This window comes from Cervus elaphus, chromosome 18, assembly GCF_910594005.1.
Source record: "Cervus elaphus chromosome 18, mCerEla1.1, whole genome shotgun sequence".
Classification (NCBI taxonomy): Eukaryota; Metazoa; Chordata; class Mammalia; order Artiodactyla; family Cervidae; genus Cervus; species Cervus elaphus.
In genome coordinates, this window is record NC_057832.1 from 25,554,648 (window position 1) to 25,576,055 (window position 21,408).

At 38.7% G+C, this 21,408-nt stretch overlaps 2 protein-coding genes across 4 annotated transcripts in view; one reads left to right on the forward strand and one right to left on the reverse strand.

Moving 5' to 3' along the window:
• Positions 1-21,408, reverse strand: part of COL28A1 (collagen type XXVIII alpha 1 chain) — a 184,656-nt gene that overhangs the window by 142,206 nt on the left and 21,042 nt on the right. For all 3 annotated transcript variants that reach the window (XM_043871678.1, XM_043871677.1, XM_043871679.1), the window contains 4 exons: positions 21,366-21,392; positions 16,211-16,255; positions 13,659-13,703; positions 12,574-12,627 (listed from right to left, as the gene is read on the reverse strand). In XM_043871678.1, coding sequence (XP_043727613.1) covers positions 12,574-12,627; positions 13,659-13,703; positions 16,211-16,255; positions 21,366-21,392 — 171 coding nt within the window. The remainder of the gene's footprint in view (positions 1-12,573; positions 12,628-13,658; positions 13,704-16,210; positions 16,256-21,365; positions 21,393-21,408) is intronic.
• Positions 3,939-5,351, forward strand: LOC122673810 (ubiquitin-conjugating enzyme E2 D3-like). Its single transcript, XM_043871685.1, has one exon. It carries the CDS (start codon positions 4,157-4,159, stop codon positions 4,598-4,600), a length of 444 nt encoding a protein of 147 aa, XP_043727620.1. The 5' UTR covers positions 3,939-4,156; the 3' UTR covers positions 4,601-5,351.

Here is a 21,408-nt window from a genome sequence, read left to right on the forward strand (position 1 = left end):
GTTTCTGCCATACATCAACACGAATCAGCCATAGGCATATATGTGTCCCCTCCCTCTTGAAAATTTCTCCCACCTCCCACCTCATCCGACCCCTCTAGGTATTCACAGAGCATTGGGTTTGAGCTGCCTACATCATACAGCAGATTCCTACCAGCTATCAGTTTTATATATGGCAATATATGTTTCAGTGCTACTCTATCTATTCATCCCACCTTTCCTTTCCCGAACAGCACAGATTTAGAGTGATTAAAGAGGCTGGAGGCTCAGGTCAGAACCATGGAGAGTACCAACACTTAAGTCAGGTGGGAGTGAAAGAAGACAGTGTCTTCTGGGGATCTATGGAAGATGGTGGTCAAGAAAAATTGGGTGGGGGGCGGTGTTTGCTGACAAAGCCAGTATAAAAGAAGTCAGGTAAAAGAGAATTTCAAAAGGAACTCATTGTTTCCAGAGATAAAGTGATAATCTTCCACTTGCAAACCTGATCATCTTTCAGCATTCTCTATCTCAGGGAAGGGCACCAAGGCCCCTCCATGTGTCAAGTGAGAGCCTATGAGTCATTCTTCACATCTCTAACTTCCTTACCCATCGTATGCAGTACATCAATACCTAGCAATATTCTCCTAACTCTCAAATCCCCCACCTCTGTGTCCTTTACCATGCCTCTCTAGTCTACTCCAAATTAATATCATCTCCTGCTCAGACTACAGCAAAGTTAATACTCTACATGCATCCATTCTTGCACACTCTAATTTATTCTCCCACCCTAATTTATTGCTGCCAGAGCAATCTTCTAACAGTAATCAGAGTAAAACCCTTCAAGCCTTTTCCCTCTGCTCTTAGGGTAAGGACAGAGCTCCTTCCAAGGCTTGTGAGCCCCTGCATGGTGTGGTGCTGTGGTGAGCAAAACCTTTCACTAGCCACCCAGGCATCATTGGCCTTTGTTCAGTTCCCTGTATTTGCTGTGCTCTCTGCTGCCCCAGGACCTTTGCATGTGCTATTGTCTCTATCTGGGATGTGGTTACCTCTCTCTTTTCCTAGTTAGTCTTTACTAATCCCTCAGATATTATTTTAAGCAGCATGGCTTCAGGGAGGCCCTCTCTGGTCAAGTGAAATCCCTATTCTAGAAACACTGATAGCATCATTTCTCCTTTTTTTGAGCATTCATTGCAGTTGCAGCTTTGCATTTTTACATGTGTTAATATGTCTTCCCATAGACTGTGAGGAAGGTGTCACGATTTTGCTCAGCTTTCCGTTCTTAGTGTTTGCCTAATTGATATTATCTACTCAACCATCCAGGCCTCACACATTTACTGAACAGCAACTAAAGAGCAGGTATTGTGCCAGCTGCTAGGGGTGAACAAAGCAAGAAACTTGGTCTAGGCAGGGGGAGTTAGGGGTTTGGAATCGTTCCTGTGGCATTCCCACTGGTTTACTTAGATTTTCAGCTAAGAGCAACTGTGCATACATTACATAGTGACATCAAGTCCTTATCACAGTTTCTCCTGCAAACTTACCCAGACACAGTTAATCATTTTTTTCAGTTGAAGTCATAATGAAACCCCAATAGATGGTACAAGGTTACACTGTATGGAAGGTTCAGATCAGAAATCCAGCACTCCTTACTCCTGGCACTGGCTCTAATCAAAGTCAACATCTTTCGTATCCCTAAAATAATGAATATAATGAGTGGTTGTCCAAGACTGGATTTTTTAAGAAAAGAACTTTACCTTTTCTAAAACAATACACTTATTGTGAAGTAATTAGCCTCCAACTAATAAAAAAAATAAAAATAAAAATAAAATAAATAAAAAATAAAAAAAAAGAAAACAATACACTTATGGATCATTTAGTTATACCTTGGACTCTTAACATTAGACAGATATTTAGCAACTTCTTTTTATCATTTCCCAGGTATGGATAACACCAACTTTAATACTTTAAGTCTGTGACAAGTATTCTCATACTTTCCCAGTGGAAGGAAATGATGAATGAGTATTTTGTAAGGTGCAAAATGGTTCAAGTATACACAAAATGGGCTTCCCAGGTGGTGCTAGTGGTAAAGAACCTGCCTGCTAATGGAGGAAATGTAAGAGATGTGGGTTTGATCCCTGAGTGGGGAAGATCCCCTGGAGGCAGGCATGGCAACCTACTCCAGTATTCTTGCCTGGAGAAGCCCATGGACAGAAGAGCCTGGCAGGCTAAAGTCCGTAGGATCACGAAGAGTTGGATATGACTGAGGCACTTAGCATGCATGCGTGCACAAAATTCAGTCTTAGCTGAAGCTCAATGATGTGATTACTATATTAAAAGGCTTCGGAGAAAAATCAAGAAAAGCCCTTTTTTTGAAAGGAAGGAAAAGCAGGGGAATGGTGGAGACAGGAAACTAACATTTATCAGATCTTGTTAAATCAAGCCCTATTTTTAGTTCCTAATTTTTCTTTCAGAGAAGTGTTATTTAATAAGAGGCTTATTTTTAGAAAATGTACCAGGCCAGCTCTGTTCTACATTAAGGAAAAAAAGGTTGTCAAAATACTTAGCTGCTTCATTATTGCCAACGCATATGGCACTTACTATGTAACAGGCACTGTTCTAAGTGCTTCTCATGTATTAACTCATGTGATACTCAGAACAACTCTACTATTGACCCGTTACGCGAATGAGAAAACTGAGGCATGAGGAGGAAAAGTAAGTTCCCCAGCTCACAGAGCTAACACAAATTAGGGCTGGGTCTAAAGCCCAGCAGTCTAGCTTTAGAGCCGGTGCTAATAACTACCATGCAAAAGAGTCTCTTAGGGCTTCTCAATTCTCAAAGTAATTTAAAAAAATCATTTGATTGCAGACTAAATTTATATCTTTATTTTAGTATGAAAAGCACATAAGCCAGATAGTTACAATCTCCCCATAGTTGAAGATTCATCATATGAAGACAAAGAATCTGGAATAAAAATACGCCAAGAGAAAGTGAACTTTTACAAGCTAACATATATGCCACTTCAGGCACATAAAGTTGACTTGGATTAGTGTTGTCACTGAATCAGTGGTAAAGTTCTAAATTATAGAACTTTAGAATTATAGACTATAGAATTATAGATTATTATAGAATTATAATAATAGAATTATTATTAGTAGTAATAATATAATTATACTATTATATAATAGTATTATTATTAATAGAATCTATAATTATAGAATTATAGATTATAGAATTATAAATTATAGAATTATAATCATCTAAATTATATTTGGCAATACTATGATCACACAGTGTAACTCTACATACAAACCACTTGTTAACCAACTGCACTGAATTTGGACCATGATTATTTAAAATCTCCAGTTGCAATCTTTTTTGAATAATATCTATTTGGATAAGAAAAAAGACCACTGTCCATATTCCCCACCTACTTATGCTTTTCAAAAAAGAAAAAAAACCCATAATAATGAAGAAATGGTGGAGAATGTGATGAAAACCATAGCACTGTAGCAGATTTTAGTAACTCAGCTCGTTTTCTTAATTGCTACTAGGTTAAATCACATGACACTGACAATATGCAACTATGTTTGACTTACCAAAAGGATGATTCATATGTTTCAATCTACTAGGAAAGTCGCATTTCATTATATATGGTAAAATCTAAAGAATTGTGTGTCATTTTCCCTAAAAGAAGGGACTGCTCCACACTCCATCAGTAGAGCTTTTAAGAATCTCAGCTTTGATGGACAGTCTTAGACTCCTCCAGCACTAAATGAGCTGCTAGAAACTATTCAGGGTGAGCCCTCTCCATAAATCCGAGAAGGACATCAATTTACAGAGAGATGACAGGTTCATTACAGTGTGATATGTTTCCTAAAAACTTACTTTTGGAGACTGGGGGCAGAGGAAAGTGACAAGAGTTATTGTTGAAAGAGTACAATGTTTATATTAAAATGATGAAAAAGGCGTGAGCCCCGTAGGGCCGGGGAGGCACAAGCTGCCGCAGGGAGGAGGCAGAGGCCACAGCGTGAGGGAGGCCCCGGCCCCTCTGCGCCTGTGTCTGGCAGAGCCGGTATGAGACGAAGGGACAATCATTCCCAGCCGCCGGGATAATCAAAGAGTTTTGGCCGGACCTTCGAGCACACACCAAGATAGTGAGGAGCCAGACGAAAAGCACAGACTATGGCGCTGAAACGGATTAATAAGGAACTTGGTGATTTGGCCCGTGACCCTCCAGCACAATGTTCTGCAGGTCCAGTTGGGGATGATATGTTTCATTGGCAAGCCACAATTATGGGACCTAATGACAGCCCATATCAAGGCGGTGTGTTCTTTTTGACAATTCATTTTCCTACAGACTACCCCTTCAACCCACCTAAGGTTGCATTTACAACAAGAATTTATCATCCAAATATTAACAGTAATCGCAGCATTTGTCTCAATATTCTAAGATCACAGTGGTCTCCTGCTTTAACTATTTCTAAAGTTATTTTATCCATTTGTTCACTGCTATGTGATCCAAACCCAGATGACCCCCTAGTGCCAGAGATTGCACGGATCTATAAAACAGACAGAGATAAGTACAACAGAATATCTCGGGAATGGACTCAGAAGTATGCCATGTGATGCTACCTTTAAGTCAGAATAACCTGCATTATAGCTGGAATAAACTTTAAATTACTGTTCCTTTTTTTATTTTCTTATCCGGCTGCTCCCCTATCAGACCTCATCTTTTGTAATTTTATTTTTTGTTTACCTCCCTCCATTCATTCACATGCTCATCTGAGAAGACCTCAGTTCTTCCAGCTTTGGACAATAACTGCTTTTACAAACTGTAAAGTAGCTACAAGAGAACAGTTGCCCAAGATTCAGAATTTTTTTAAAAAATGGAGCATGTGTATTATGTGGCCAATGTCTTCACTCTAGCTTGGTTATGAGACTAAAACCATTCTTCACTGCTCTAACATGCTGAAGAATCATCTGAGAGGGAGGGAGATGGATGCTAAGTTGTCACATCAAAGGAAGCAGCATTATTCTAGCAGCATCCATTCTTGTTTAAGCCTTCCACTGTTAGAGATTTGAGGTTACATGATATACTTTATGCTCATAACTGATGTGGCTGGAGAATTGGTATTGAATTTATAGCATCAGCAGAGCAGAAAATGTGGTGTGTTTTATGCATGTCAATAAAGGAATGACCTGTTCTTGCTCTACAGAGAATGGAAATTGGAAGTCAAACACCCTTTGTATTCCAAAATAGGGTCTCAAAACATTTTGTAATTTTCATTTAAATTGTTAGGAGGCTTGGAGCTATTAGTTAATCTATTTTCCGATACACTGTTTAATATAGCACTGAATAAATGATGCAAGTTGTCAAAAATAAATAAAATGATGAAAAAGTTTTGTAAAGTGATGACAGCTAAACACTGTGAATGTATTTGATACCACTGAATTGTATGCTTATGAATGGTTAAAATGATAAATAGTATATATATTTTACCATAATTTTAAAAAAGCTCACTCTTAGAACAAACTTGATTTTCCCTGCTGCAATGTTGCTGATAATTCAAACTTACTTGAATTAATTAAGAATGCTGATATAATTTAAAAAAAAAAAACAACCTCTGACATCCTTCTGAAGACATTGCAGTAACTGAATCTGTCCCACATTAGTGCCCCACCTGACTGGGCATGTGGGTTAGACTCAGCACCCTTTTATGGGCAACGTGGGCAGCATTTCGCTTCCTTGATCCATCACAGCGTGCATCTTGGCAGCCTCGGCACACACATGCGCACATCACACGCACACGCGGCACACCCCATCTGCTGAGGACCATATGTGTCAGATATTTGGGGAGGAAAATCATGTCTTGAAGCCAATGGCTGACACACCACATGTTCTGGCAGCCACTTGAAGTTGTCAGTATCAGTTGTCTCACGTCAAATGAGTTAATATGTTCATTTAGAATCCTGGTGGGCAGAGAGGCATATAGGTCAAAGCCCTTTCCACAACAAGTATCCCTGGATTACTAACGATTCTTCCCCTTTAATTAGGGCCCGGACAGGAATAGTATTTAGAGTTTGACATCCCTGAAGAAAAAGACAGTCACACAGTTTGGCAGCTCGGCTCTGATGATCCATTAGATGATACTTGTCATTAAAACTGTAAAGTGATTCTTCTCTTTACACTGGTATGCACCAAGCAGTCACAACTTTGTTCAAAGGTGTGAGCCTGCCAGGAGAACCTGAAGGCCCATTATTGGTTTTGGACAACTGGAAAAGCTGACATGTTTGAGTACCTTGGGCTTAAAATACTTTATTTACATGAAGCCAAAAATGTAGTCATTCTGTTATTAAGAGATCTGTGGATTTAAAAAAGCATTTTCTGTTTGGTTAATTATTCTCTGCTGGCAACTGTTGAGGTCTACATGTTTCACCTGATTTCCTTCCCATCAAGTTATAAAGAATTATATCCTATTAGAAATCATCATTTTTCAGTGGTTGAAAGCAATATCATGACGTTAGGGTATTTTTAGGCCTTTGAGTGGTGTGAGAGCCGAAATAAAACTGCCCAAAGTTCTAGTGTGAGGAGAAAGTTTCAGCTTCTTCATAGTTGTTCATATTTGTGGTATTTGAACTATTTCCAAACCATAGCTGAAATATTAGTGATGTTCAGTAGGTTGATCTACTAAAGCTACTAAGCTAACTTTAAGTCAAAACAAGTATTTAAATATTAATACTGTAAAGGCAAAAGTAAGAATTTTTGGTTTTGGTCTTGCTGCAGGGCATGAGGGATCCTACTTCTCTGACCAGGGATCAAACCTTCACCCCCTGCAGTGGGAGTGTAGAGTCTTAACCACTGGTCCCCCCAGGGAAGTCCCAGAATGTTTTTTTAAAATTACTAAATCTTCACAGGGCTTCCCTGGTGGCTCAGTGGCTAATGTAGGAGACATGGGTTCAATCTCTAGGTTGTCAAGATCCCCTGGAGAATGAAATGGCAACCCATTCTGGTATTCTTGCCTGGGAAATCCCATGGACAGAGGAGCCTGGTGTGCTGCAGTCCATGGGGTCACAGAGTTGGACACAACTTAACGACTAAACAACAACAACAAATCATCATTTATGATATTATATATGTTCTAGTGAAAATAGTGACATTATAAAAAACATAAGAGTCTAAGTTTATATATCTGAAACTGGGGGGGAAGAAAAGATTACATTCCATGCCTGTCTCAGAAGTAAGTGGAATTATAAATAAGGTATCAGGTTATTGGATGCACAAGAAGCTTTTGATGGGTTAACACTGTCCTGTTTCTATTATCCTAATATCTTGGAAGAATGGTCAAAATTCCTGACTTTTGCACCCTTCTCTCTGATTCCTCTACAATCCCTTGTCACCGCCCTTCCCCCAATCTCTGAAACACTTCCAAAACCCTGAAAATCGACAATCTAAGTGACTCCATGGGTCCTACCTGTTTGACCAGTCTGCAGTGTGATACTGTTGACAGCTCATTCCATGTAAGACCACTTCCTCACTTTCATTCAACATATGCTTATTTTCTGCTTATCTTAAACATGAGTATAGATATAAATTTTTTCTCTCTCAGATATGATAGTGGGACTCCTGAACTGTTGTCTCTAGATTTTCTGCTTTGAATTTTTCAAAACAGTAGTGGACCTGTACACATCTGTCTAATTCTTCTGCCAGTGGTTCATATCTGAAAGAGGACTGACCATGTTTAAAGATATAGTGCCCGAAAGCTATAAAGAAACCTGATTAGTGCTCTCTCAGCTACAAGGTACATGCGCATTCCTAGTAGCTGTGTCAAGATAACCACTTCTGTTTTAAAAACTAACCTCTTTTCATAGATCATTTTGAAGAAAACAGGTTGTTGTGTAGGGATGTTTACTAGCTTTACAATTTTAATTTCAAGATCTGTACATTTAGCTTTCATTTACTTAATTTCCTTATAAGAACACCAACTACTTAAAAAAGTATCTGTTGTGCTTGGGAACCTCAAAAAATGAGATGGAACCATGACAGAGGTAGATAAGGAGGAGTAGGCTGTCCAAGAATTATGTACAGTGGGCTAAATGCTCCATTTGCCCTCAATTCCGCTAAAACCTAAATCTCACTTATTCATTAATACTAAGTCTGTTGTTTATTTTGGGTGCATAGATGGATGTTTGATTCACCAGAGATTATTTACTCTGACCATATCCATTCATTAAACTGGACCAGACTGGCACTGCCTCTGAGTTTTTGTAACAGCTCAGAAGCTAAAGTGAACATAAAGAGTACTTTGAGTTTCTTACACTTGAGTACCACACAAGAAGATATTTGTGTGGGAGGAGGGGGTCGGGGGAATCCCTAAAGAAAAATGTATGAACAGCCTCAAGGAGAACAATGGAAGAAGTTGAAAGAAGGGAGGCAATTCATCTATTGAAAGAAATCAATATATAATATAAATATCACAGCAGTTTTAAATTGTTTGAGGATTAGCATGTGCTACTTTGACATGGGGAATACATCAGGGATAATTCCCAAAGCCCTTCTGGCCCTAGCACTGATCTCTCATGCTAGGATATTTCAGCAAGTCACAAACTATTTCCTGCTCAGACCACAGTGAGCAGTCCCTCCTCCCAGAGCACAAAGAGGGTCTTCTTGGAAAGAGCAGATTTGGGTGAGATTTGAGATGAAAACATCCTTCAGAAAAAACCTCAGAAGGGCATCAAGAAACGGCAAAAATTACCCAATGTGGGCTTGGCACACCCAGCATTCTACTATGTTTATTTGTTCCCAACTAATTTTGGTTACTTGTTCTCTGTGATTTGAAAGGCCTGCCAGCCTTGAGCCATTTTTTCTTGTAATTGGAAGGCCCACTCTATGACCAGATGGAGTGGCTGCCTGACCCACCACAACAGCCCTTGGGAGGTGGCATAGGGTTCGGAGGCCTTCAGTTTTTACAGAGAAAGAGCACAGTGTCAGTTTGGGCCTAAGGATATGGCTTCTCAGGCACTTGTGTGGTGATAGTTCTAATTGATTTTAGAGACTGATGGGATGTTCTTCTTATAAATACCACTCTTGACCCTCATCTCATGTCTGGGAGAGGCTGAAAGTGAAGTCGCTCAGTCATGTCCGACTCGTAGTGACCCCATGGACTGCAGCCTACCAGGCTCCTCTGTCCATGGGATTTTCTAAGCAAGAGTACTGGAGTGGGGTGCCATTGCCTTAGGTGGCCTAAGGCTTCATTCTGAGAAACATCTATGTTTTGTTTCTAAGGTAACAAGGTCATTTAGGGCAGAATAGGAGGTACTTTACATATGGAAACTATTAATGACAGAAATGATGTATGAAACAGGGTCAGAATCACATTTTTCTTTGATTTCACACATGCTATTTTTACCTTTTATTCTTTGGCCACCTTTTGTGCAAAGGCTGTGATGAAGAAAAGCCAACCACTGGAGCAACAGAACAGGATTGTCATTCATGAGAGAGACTATTCATAATTTCACATTCATAGACAGGCCTCATCTAGAAACTCCCATGGAATCTTTGCAAATGTTACAAGTCCAAAGGTTTCTATTTTAAGGTCTCATAAGAGACAAAATATTTGAAAACGCACATTACTGGTTTCTTTTTCCCATGAGAGTCCTTTCCTTCTTTCCTTGCATTTTCAGATGAACATTATAACCAAGAAGAAATGTACTCTCAACAGACTTTTGTGGTGTGGTGGTTTAGGCACCAAGTCATGTCTGACTGTAGCCCTCCAGGCTCCTCTGTCCATGGGATTTTTCAGACAAGTATACTGGAATGGGTTGCTGTTTCCTTCTCCAGGGGATCTTCCTGATCCAGGGATCAAACCCAGGTCTCCTGCACTGCAGGCAGATTCTTTACTGACTGAGCTACTAAGGAAGCCCCAACAGACTATTGTTTCCAGCCAGTGTATGCTAGAAGGGGAGACATGCGATTTCCATGCTGTCCAAAAGAAAGACGTTTATCTCAGGTTGGCTATCTAGGAGATTCAGCGGCTTTCCTAAGGAGATATAATAAATATAAAATATGGGGATTAAGAGCAGATTGACTGGGTTGGTATCCTGCTTCTGTCCCTTCACTGCCTACACTCTCTGTGCCATAATAGCCTACTCTGTACTGTAGGGGTGAGACTAGGTCATGCCTCAGAAGGCGGTGTTGTTAAATGGGCATTTAGAACTGCAACAGTCATCCCTGTGTCCACTGGAAAATACAGAATTACTGCATTTTAGAGATTTGGGGGGGGCACAAATTGCAATAGCAATTTCATAAAACCATTTTGTAATAAAATGGTAATGGATGAAAAGAAATGTCACACATTGTTTCCAAATTGGGAAAAAAAATAGTTTGTCCAGTTTTTAAGATTTAGAAGTACATTCTGGGATGCAAGATGAAATCACTCCCTGAAATCTGACTTTTAAGACAAGAATAAATGTATAAAGCCTAAGACAGTTAATGAACATGCATGCATCTCTGGTTGACAGATCGAAAGAGGAGTAGAAATTGCTAATAGTCTCCAGGTAAGAGTCAAGAAACCATTATATCTGTGACCCTAGCCAAAAATATAACTAGGAGAAAAACGAGAAGCTCACTCCCATCTTGCTCCCTTCCAACAACCCCCAGTATTCTCTAGATATTGACATCTTTTCAATTGGCAGTGAAGTTTGTGATTTTAAATCTGTGATAATTTTACATTAAATGTCCACCACAGTTTTGGGGGGAAAAAAGAAATTTTTAAAAGAGAGACCCTTGAAAAGTTGAAGTCCTCAGCTACTTTTGGAAAAACGACTCCTCTTATGGCGATGTTGTGAAAGTCAAGAATGAAGTGTTATCATGTCAGAAAACTACAGCCTGCCTCAAAATACTTGACTCATTATATTTTCTTTCTAAGAATTAATGCCTTGTTAGAATTAAAAGCTAAATTCTGTGGAAATAAACTCATTTTAAAAGAAAACTCTAAGTAGTAATTGTATGAGACATGAAGAGACATGATCAAGCAATCACGTTATTACGTGAACTGCCATCTACCATCTCCTGAAGTTGCATGTCCGGCTCCCGGCCCAGCATCTCCACAGATGCCCTGACTTCCAGACTTCATTTCTCATTTTCCAAAAGACAACTTTGAGCTGGTATGATCTCTAATATCCCTTGTGACTCAAAATATCTATAATTCTCTCACTGTTGCAAGCTTCAAATCTGATACCTGATTTTAAGCCTCTTTTCACGAACAGGTGAAAATTATCATCTTAGGTGACCAAAGAATCCAAGAAATAACTATGGATGTCAAGAAATATATATATATTTTTTCTGGCTGCAGAATTTTTACCTATGGCCAAAGCAATTTTGTAAAAATCTTCTACTCAGTATTCAAAAGAGCCATTTCTTTGCCCCAGAGAGAATTAATCCTAGGCAAGGACTGGAAAAGACAGCTTCCCCCCGCTGAGAAGCTCATTCTGTTTTAATTTGCCAATTAAAACTGCCCTGGGAAATCACGCATTGTCATTATCTCATTAAAAATGCTATGTGTGTCCTTCCCTTACCTCTCTCTGAAAAAAGAATACTCAAGTAGCCCATCGGCTCCCCACGACTTAAATTTTAGAGCACCCTTAAAAGACTGGCTTTACCTAGGGTCCTCTGGGGACAGTGTCGTCTGCTCTTATTACTACCACAAATTCTATGGATCTCCAGTCACTAACTCAAAATGTTTACTGAGTATTTATTGTATCTGTGAAATTTTCTAAGCATTGAGAAGAGTTAAAAAGGCACTAAAACGCCTGTTTTCTGTGAATTAATGGCCACTCTCATTGGAAAACAGGATCTTATAAACTGGTCTTTTAAAGATTCTTTCTATCTCGTCTTTTGGTTCTATCTGACTTTTATTCAGCCCCACCCTGGCTGTCTTGTCTGGTTATCTATGGAATGACATTACAAGGCTGATACTGAGAGTTGAGATTCAAAGTGTTGGTCGCTCAGTCATGTCCAACTCTTTGCAACCCCATGGACTGTAGCCCACCAGGCTCCTCTGTCCATGGAGGAGTGGGTAGCCATTCCCTTCAATTCCAGCCCAGGGATTGAACCCTGCATTGCAGGCAGATTCTTTACCATCTGAGCCACAGGGTTATACTCTTTCAATTAAAAAGCTTAATTTTTGTTGATATGAAAGTTATAAATCCCCTTCACTTTTCAGTTGTATACTGAGTTGACATTACCTGTGGCCAATAGAGTGATTTGAATTGTGTTATTTATTACTACTTTTCAGTTTCTAGTGAGTCATAAAATGACTAAAAGGCAGGAGTAAGATGGAAACACTGCAGAAATTCTGGATAATGGCTTACATTTAATAATGCCCCTTTGAGTCATATAATAATAATAAATGAAAAACTATGACACTAGCTTCCTACATAGACTTAAACCTGATTCTGTGTGTAACACCTGCAGATTATTATATTTTCCCAAAGATTCATCCTCAAAGAATCCACAGACTCCTGCTTAATAAAAACATGTATCACCATTGGTCAATAGGGGAAAGGCACTCTGCCTGTCTATAACGGACGGGTATGATTACCTTATTGCCTTGAAATCCCTTCGGGCCTGGATCCCCAGGAGGTCCAGCAATGCCCTGCTCCAGGGTGAAAACCAAGAATTAGTTCTGCCTACAAAAGGCCAACGAGGAATGAATCATTCATGAGGGTCCCTAGAGATCCTGGAGTTAGATATCCAGACTGACTCAGAGTTAAGTGAAGGTTACACAATGGAGAAACGGGATGAGATAAAATTCCGTGTCAAACACACAGCTTCTAAAATAGTACCTAAAGCTGAGAGCGAACATTTATTGATGAGCTGTTCATTTTCTAAACCTGTGCTTCCAACATTATTCCTGTGCTGGACCACTTTCTGGAAAGATTTTGATTAAACAACAACTTTTTAAAATATGTATTAATATCCAAGGCATATAACTGAAAATTGGAGTGTCCAATGACCCTTTGATAATAATCAGTTACTGCCCTGCCCTGACACAATTCCAGACCAGAACAAAGAAGATGATGGTTAACAAGAGGCCCTCTAGGAAATTGGGGTAAAGGTATAATTTTCAGTAGACTTTTTGAAATGCTGAAATTAGCACTTCACACATGCACACACTCCTCCCATTACAAGTTTAGACAAGGCAAGTCCCCAGACTGGAAAAAAACTGATTCAAATCACTTTCTGGAATCTCTGGGAGAAGTCTAAAATAAATGCCTTAAAGAATCATTGCATATTACTGAGCAGTGACTACTTATGATGGAATACAAATGCTGTAATTTAGATAAAATGCACAGCTTTTCCAGCAGCAGTGCAAACATAGGTACATTCTGTTTTCAACGGCTTTGACATTATGCTTTTATCTTCCTAGACTCTAATTTTATTTTATTTTTTTAGCTTTTATTCTTTAGCTACTCACTAAGTAGACTCACTTGCTGGTAACTATCTTGAAGGAGCCTATATTAGTTATTCAAAATATTAGAGCATCAGTTTTCGAACTTTGTTTCACACTGTGATTACCTGGGAATCTTCTGACTGAATTGGTAGAGGGTACAAGTGGGCAAAGGGGTTTTAAAAGCTTCCTAGGTGATTCTAATACAGACTTAGATTTGGTTTTCACTCCCTTACCTGAATTCCTCTGGGTCCCTTTGGTCCGTTTGGCCCTGGGGATCCCTGTGAAATAAAATTAGTAGTAAGATACTCTAAATATCTATTTAGTTTGCAGTGATCTTAGGTGGCACAGAAGGGACTTTATTCTCAGTAATGGCCAATCTTCCCAGATTATCCAAACATCAGAATCATTGTTAACAAAATGATCCTTATTAACAAGCCACCTTGGGTTCCAGCTTTCCTTTAGTAACAAACTCCATGAAACTACAATTTTGGATTAAGTCTTTGCCTATATATATTTGACATTTTGATCAGAATTTTTAAAATATATTTCTTAAGAATTCTTAGAAACCAGTATAGTTTGTGGAATACTGTATTCTTCCAACAAGGCAATATCAGTTAAGTGAGTTTCCACAATGTATACATCACTCTCTTCCCCATCTTCAGGACATGGAACTTGGCAAAATAGTTTGTACTCAATAGTTTTCTAACAAAATACTTCAATATGTTTGTTAACTAGGAAGCCCTTTAAAGTTTCTTTTTATGAAAGTATAATCTAGTCTCTCTTTCTCAGATTTCTACTTTTTTTTGATTACCAAAATGTAACCTATTTATAATAGTTATACCTTGACAACTATAGAAAAAAGTAAATTAATGGACAACAATCACACAGAGGCAACTGCTGTTAACATTTTAGGCATATTTTCATACAATATTGTTCCCAATAGATTTTTTTTCTTTAAATAATTTGACCAAAATGTATATCCAATTTTGTGTCCTACTTATCTGGTCTTCCATTCTATCAAAAATATTTTGCATGTCATTAAAAACTCTTAGTAAAGTGAATAATATCTAAAAATGTGAATCTATCATAATTATAATGACTCATTTCCCTGGTTTTGACATTTAAGTTGTTTCCGATGATTTCTATTGTTAGCAATATTATAGTGAATATCTTTGTGTATAAGTCTTTGTTCAACTTCTGATTTATCCCTAAGGATAATTTCCTAGAAGATGATGATTAGCACAGAGCCTGTAAGCACATTTAAGACTCCCTCTCACTTTCTTTTGTCTCTCCACATATGGAGCGATAAAGGAATGTTTCCTGCATAAAGTGTGTTCAGATTTCCATTCTCACCTCCTGAGTAGAGAGAGTACATCTTCATTTTATAGAATCCCTATCAATACTGAGTATTATATATTATTTTATATTTTTAATATTTTATTGCTAAAATATTTTAATGTTTTAAATTTTACTTCTCTGACTGCTTATGTGTTCATTTCTTACCCATTTATATTTTCTCTTGTTCTTTGTACATTTTACATGTAAACTTACATGAACTCATCATGTCAATGACACTATATTTCTTTGACTTTAGACATGCCTTTTTTCAGATTTTTCCATCTCTGATATTGGAATACATTATGCAATCAATCTCACCTTACATTTATAATTGTCAGTACTTTTCTTTCTTTTTAGCACTGAAAATAATAGGGCATTTAATAATCCCTGGCATCTTGGTCAATGAACTATTTTAAATCTTTGTCAGCCATTTTTATTTCACATAGTTTTTCCAATTATTATTTGACTTTCATTTTTGTTCTATGTGTCCCTTCTTCAGTATTTTCAAGTCCATGTCCATCTCCCGTTTTCAGTTATTCTCTGGGAAGAATCCATTCATTATCACACCCTTCATTTTTCCCAAAGATAATTACCAAGCCTACATTTTTCAGATTCACCTGGTCCTTTAACTCTACAGTAGTTTAAAAGCTTTCAGAAAGTCTCAAGCTATTTAAAGTGTTTAGTTACATAGGCCAGGGTCACTACTTTCTCCTTTTCTGCTTACCTTCTGCCTCGTTTTCTCTCCTTGACTCTTCCCATAATTAAAAGATGGATTTTGAAACACTTTATTATGTTGGTGGCATGCTGTTAACAGTTCTTAACTATAATGAAAACTATTTACTTTCACTCTGTACTTTTTTGGATCCTTTATCATGTTTAAAATACACTCTCTAAGTATTTCTGGTCCATTAAAGAACTCCTTAACATTTTAATACTGTCTCCAGTTTACATACTTTATTCACATTTATTTTCTAATGAAAGGTAAATAACTACTCAGTTATCTGTGGTTGGCTGTATTTTCAGTTTCAAACCCCTATCTATGTCTAGTTCTTTCATATTATTGAAAAGTAGTTCATTAACTTATTTCATAGAGTTCTTCATTCTGTTTTGGAAGGTGCTTGTTCTCAGGGTTTAATTTACATCTGGAAAACTATTCCACTTTGACCCAATTGGATCTTGAACTGACTTTGCCAGTTAAGTTCTTCTTTCACCATAACGTTTGGTGGGCCTGGTCTCAAAGGTTAGGGTGCGGCAGAGGCATGGGGGGGCTCCATTAACTAAAGTTAGGGGTGGCTTTGTTTTCTGCTTCATGTTTCACAGATGTGAAAATTGAATGGGTGGCTCTAATTCCAGTAGTGAGAGCAACATGCTTCCCAAGATTTCCTCTTAACAAAACTCAGCCCCAAAGAGATCACAGCTGTTAACATTTTAAAAGCATGTTCCTTACTTTGTCCCCCTTTATTCCAGGTTTACCACATTCTCCACGTTCACCCTAAAAAATAAATACACAAGATAAAGAAGACGGTCATTCAGTGTTAGGATTCTTTTTATAAGATTCCCAGCAGAATCTTATGACATGAGCAGTCTGATGAATTAAACACAATTTTATCCTCAATACTGTGGGTTGTTTGGGCATTGAACTCTGAAAAATTTTATCCTTGAGTCATTCCTAACTTGACAGAATCAAATTAGTAATACCACCTAATGAGGCTTCACATTTTTGAGAGATGGATGAAATTAAGAGGAAAAAAACTAAGGCTTTATAAGCATCTACGATATATTATATGCCCTTTGCATATATGTGATTTAATTGAATCCACATTACAGTTCAATGAGGTCAGTTTTGCCATTCTTTTTTTTTTTTTTTTTGCAATTTGATCATTAGATGTCTTTTTTTATTGACATATAGTTGACTTGCAATATTAGATTAGTTTCAAGTGTACAAGATAATGACTCAACATTTTTGTAGGTTACATACCATCTATATTCCCTATGCTAGATATTACATCCATGTGACTTATTTATTTTATAACTGGCAGTTTATACCTCCTAATCCTCTTCACTTTCATCTTATTTTATACATGAGGAAACTTAAGCTTAATAAGATAACTTCACTCCATCATTGAGCTAGTAAAGAAGAGTCAAGGTGCTATATACTTTCCCTCACCTCAGCCTACGGTCCCGCCTTTCCTGGAATATTAATGGGGAAAAAAATTAACATTTAAATGATGCTTTACTGTTTACTATTAGCATTATTTTACAGACATTATCTTAGTTAATCTGACATTGATGTAAATCATTTAAATCACTGATGTAAATCTTTAATCATTTAATAATGTAAATCATGTCTGAGGTAGATAGTATTAGCCCAGTCTCACAGAATGAAAATTTGTGATTTAAATGTAACTTGCTCAGATAGAATGAGAACTGGGGCCTCTGAATACTAATCCATTATAACAGACTTCTAAGACTTTTAATAATTAGAATTTAAAAGTAACAAAGTCAATTAGAAAAACTAGTTTTAAAGTGAGAATTTTCAAAGCGTGTTCACATATATATTTATTTATTCTGAGCCTCCAAGAAATTCATATTTTTAAGAGAAGGCAGTTCTGTTGGGGAGGTTAAATGATTTACATCAATGTTCATGCCAGCCAATGGACATTAGGGCACTCCTAATCCAGTGCCCTCACTACTAGTTTCTATTTCTGCTGCTGTTTTATTATCTCTAAGCTGCTCTAGAGCATGCGTCTTGAACTGCTAATACACGATGATGTAAGCAACTTATGCTAGCATGAACGTCACTGCCCTGCTTCCTTCATTAAGAAAATCTTGCTATGAAAATGTCAGCTAAACTAAACAGGATGTTTAGTGATACAGTGGATTTATATTCTGCCGCAAGCTTCAGCTCATCACAAAATAGCAACAGTTTGCAGGCTGATAGCCAACCTGCCGACCACACTTTGCTCTAAGAAGGGAAATGATAATTGTGACCACCAATTATGGATGCAGAGTGTGTGCCAAAATGTCTTGATATTATTACTGATCCCCACAACAGCCTTGCAAGGCATGTATGTCTCCATTCACCACAAGGAAAATGAGGCTCAGACAGATTAAGCAGCTTGTCCATGACCACAATCTTGAGTCTGTTAGACACCCAAGTCCGTGTTCTTCCTCAACCACCCAGAGCTGAACAGGGCATGTTGCCATGGTCTGCAAGTTACTCTGCACTAACCTGACACTTCTGCCTGGGGTTCTGCCTGGGATATTGCTGGCATCTGCAGCAGGCAAGAGGGAGGTACAGTTTTAGATCCAACTATGCCTCTATTCAGAAGCAATCTGTCCTCTCTCCCCATCATATTGTGAGTCAGCCTGACCCAGGAAAAACTGAGCTTTCCCTGAAAACAAGCTGAACATTCATTTCTCAATGCAAATGGAAAATCACTCTTGTAGAATCAATTAGAAAGCAATTAATTTATTGTTGTGGAGTAAAATGTGTGGAAATAAATATGAGTGGAAATAAAATGAGTCAACCACCAAAATATAAAACAGAAAAGTACTGTAAATACACTCAAAATCCTTTTGGCTAAAAACTCACATTCCATTTGTCCAGACAGATTTGTTAGCTATAGGGTCCTGAGAGGCAGCATTGGTTTGGGGGCAGATTCCCTTCAATGAAAATGCTGTATTCATGTTACTTGCCTCTGCAAAGGCATTTTCTTCTTTGGTGGGCTCAGTAATCCCTGAGGAATGGTCACAGTTACAAAGTTCCTGAGAGCAAGCACTTCAGAAAACTCTGAACAGATTAGCTCTGTTCCCAGCCTCCAAGTTCTAATGCTCCTTCTCCGGTGAGATTCTGGCTTGAATGTGGATAGTTCAGGGTCCTTTCGCTCTGACATCTTGTGTCTTCCAAACAAGGGCCCCTCCAGTGAACTTATTATTCTCCAGAAGTTTAAGTGAATCTTTTCCAAAAAAATAGAGAGTTTCCTGGTGTTGATAATTAACATATTGTATAAATGAAGATGGCACCATGGAGAATTTTCTTCAGCTCCATATATTTAGGACAATTTAGTTAGTGTTACCCGCTCAGTCATGTCTGACTTTCTGACCCCATGAACTGTAACCCGTCAGGTTCCTCTCTCCATGGGATTCTCCAGGCGAGAATACTGGAGTGGGTTGCCAGTTCCTATTCCAGGGGATCTTCCCGACCCAGGTACCCAATCCACATTTCTTGCACCTCCTTCATTGGCAGACAGGTTCTTTACCATCTGAGCCACCAGGGAAGCCCATTTAGCACAATTATTTACAATCATGAAACTTTCTTAACTTTCCCATACTTTGATTTGTTTCCTGTCTCTTTATAATAGAATCATTTATTTATAGGCCAGCTAATAATTTACAGTACATTTTCACATACATTATTCTGTTTGACTTTCCAATCACCCTGTAAATTGTTTGTTTAGTCATAAGCCATGCCTGACTTTTTTGAGACCCCATGGACTGTAGCCCACCAGACTCCTCTGTCCATGGGATTTCCCAGGCAATAACAGAGGAATGGGTTGCCATGTCCTTCTCCAGGGGATCTTCCTGACCCAGGAATTGAACCCACATCCCCTGCATTGGCAGGTGGATTTTTTTTTTTACCACTGAACCACCAAGAAAGCCTGGTAAATTAGGGAGGCCTGCATTGATCAGTTCTATACAAAGGAAAAAAACAGACGTTCTAAGATACTGAGTTGTCCATGTTCCTTTGGCAAAGTACAGAATCATGGCATTTCTTACACTCTTCCCCTTTAAGGCCTAACATTTCCAGTTTGGGAATATATTTATTTGCTTGTATGTAGGTTTAACTCTAATGTTTATAAGGGTCCTGGGGCGAGAGTGGAAGCAGAGGCCCACATACCATATATCTAAGTAGCTGAGAGTTACAAGTCAAGCTAATAAGCTGGTACTGTTCTGACTTCCTTTCTTGACAAATGAACCTACAAAAGGAGTAAAAAGTTAAAGGACTTTTGGAATTCCTCAGAGGTCCACGTGGGAGACCTATGCCCACCACCTACAGCCCAGCTCCCACTTCACTTCCCATCTCCAGCTCCTTCCACAGCAAAAGAAGCTATCAGCGTGTGTCTGTGAAGGTGCCCCAAGCAGCATAACAAAGCCCCCTCTATGGGCCCCTCCTGCCCCAACAAAGCTTCCATTTGATTTCCCTCAGGGCTAGGAAGACAATGGACATGGAAAAGAGGTTTGTGTGAGCCTTTGAAGCAGGCTCAGGCCATTTTGCAGGGTCTTCTAGGTGTGTTAGATATCCAAGGTATGATCCGGGAGAAGGGTGCATGGGCCTCTCACCCTGCAGACTCCTGGTTCCATCATGAGTGTGGAGGTTGGAGGGGACCCAGAACAGGACCCTCTAATGCAGGCCTTGGGACTTCCCTGGTGACTCAGGTGGTAAAGAATCTGCCTGCAATGTGGGACACCCAGGTTCAATCCCTGGATTGGCAAGATCCCCTGGCTACGGAAGATCCCCTGGCTACCCACTCTAGTATCCTTGCCTGGAGAATTCCTTGGACAAAGAAGCCTGGTGGGCTATAGTCATGGGGTCATAGAGAGTCAGACACCACTAAGTGATTAACACTTTCACTTGCCCAAGTCTGAGGGTTTTAGGACAGAATGAATGATAACAACAAGTTCTGATTTTGAATAGCTTATCTGACCATAGAGAGCATATAATAATAGCAGCATAAACTTAAGAATGAACAACTGAACACTCAAAGATTCCTGAGCCCCAGTCTAACACATTCATTTCTTTTGAATCAGTTTGATGTCATAATTTGTAATTTTCAAATAATCATAAAATAATCTAACAACTCATAACTTTTGTTTGTCAAATTCACTCCTCCTGCAAGTTCTACCTAGATGACTGACTAAATGAAATAAGTAGTTCTTTACGGCTTAAGCAGGATGATCCACCCTCTTTCCCCCAGTAGAGGGTCTTATGTCTGCATTTCATAGGAAGCTAAGTGCCAAGGCACTAGCCTAATTGTAGTATTGCTGTATCCTTTTGTATATAGAAACTTTTGGGCTGGATACTTGTGATGCATGGCTGTAAAAGTCAGGATTCTCTATTGAAGACAATTCATATTTGCAGGGCTAAGAGAGACTGGATTCTGATCTCAGGAATCTTGGGCTACCTTCCATTCTTTATAGCATATACCAATATCTTAAGTTCTATTATTAGTTTATGTTAACAGAGTTAAAAATGTACTTAGCAATTTGAGGATCCAGACTTCCAAAAATAAGGGAAAATAACTTTTATTAAGTATATAAATTGGCTTCCCTAGTAGCATAGACAGTAAAGCATCTGCCTGCAATACGGGAGACCAGGGTTCAATCCCTGGGTCAGGAAGATCCCCTGGAGAAGGAAATGGCAACCCACTCCAGTATTCTTGCCTGGAGAATCCCATGGACAGAGGAGCCTGGTGGGCTACAGTTGACGGGATCACAAAGAGTCGGACACGACTAAGTGACAAACACACACACACGAATATATAAATACAGTTATGTTTCTGTTTTTCTTTATGAAATTCTATTTGTTGTTACCAACTTACCTTCTCACCCTTGTACCCAGGGATTCCCTAATTAAAAAAGAAA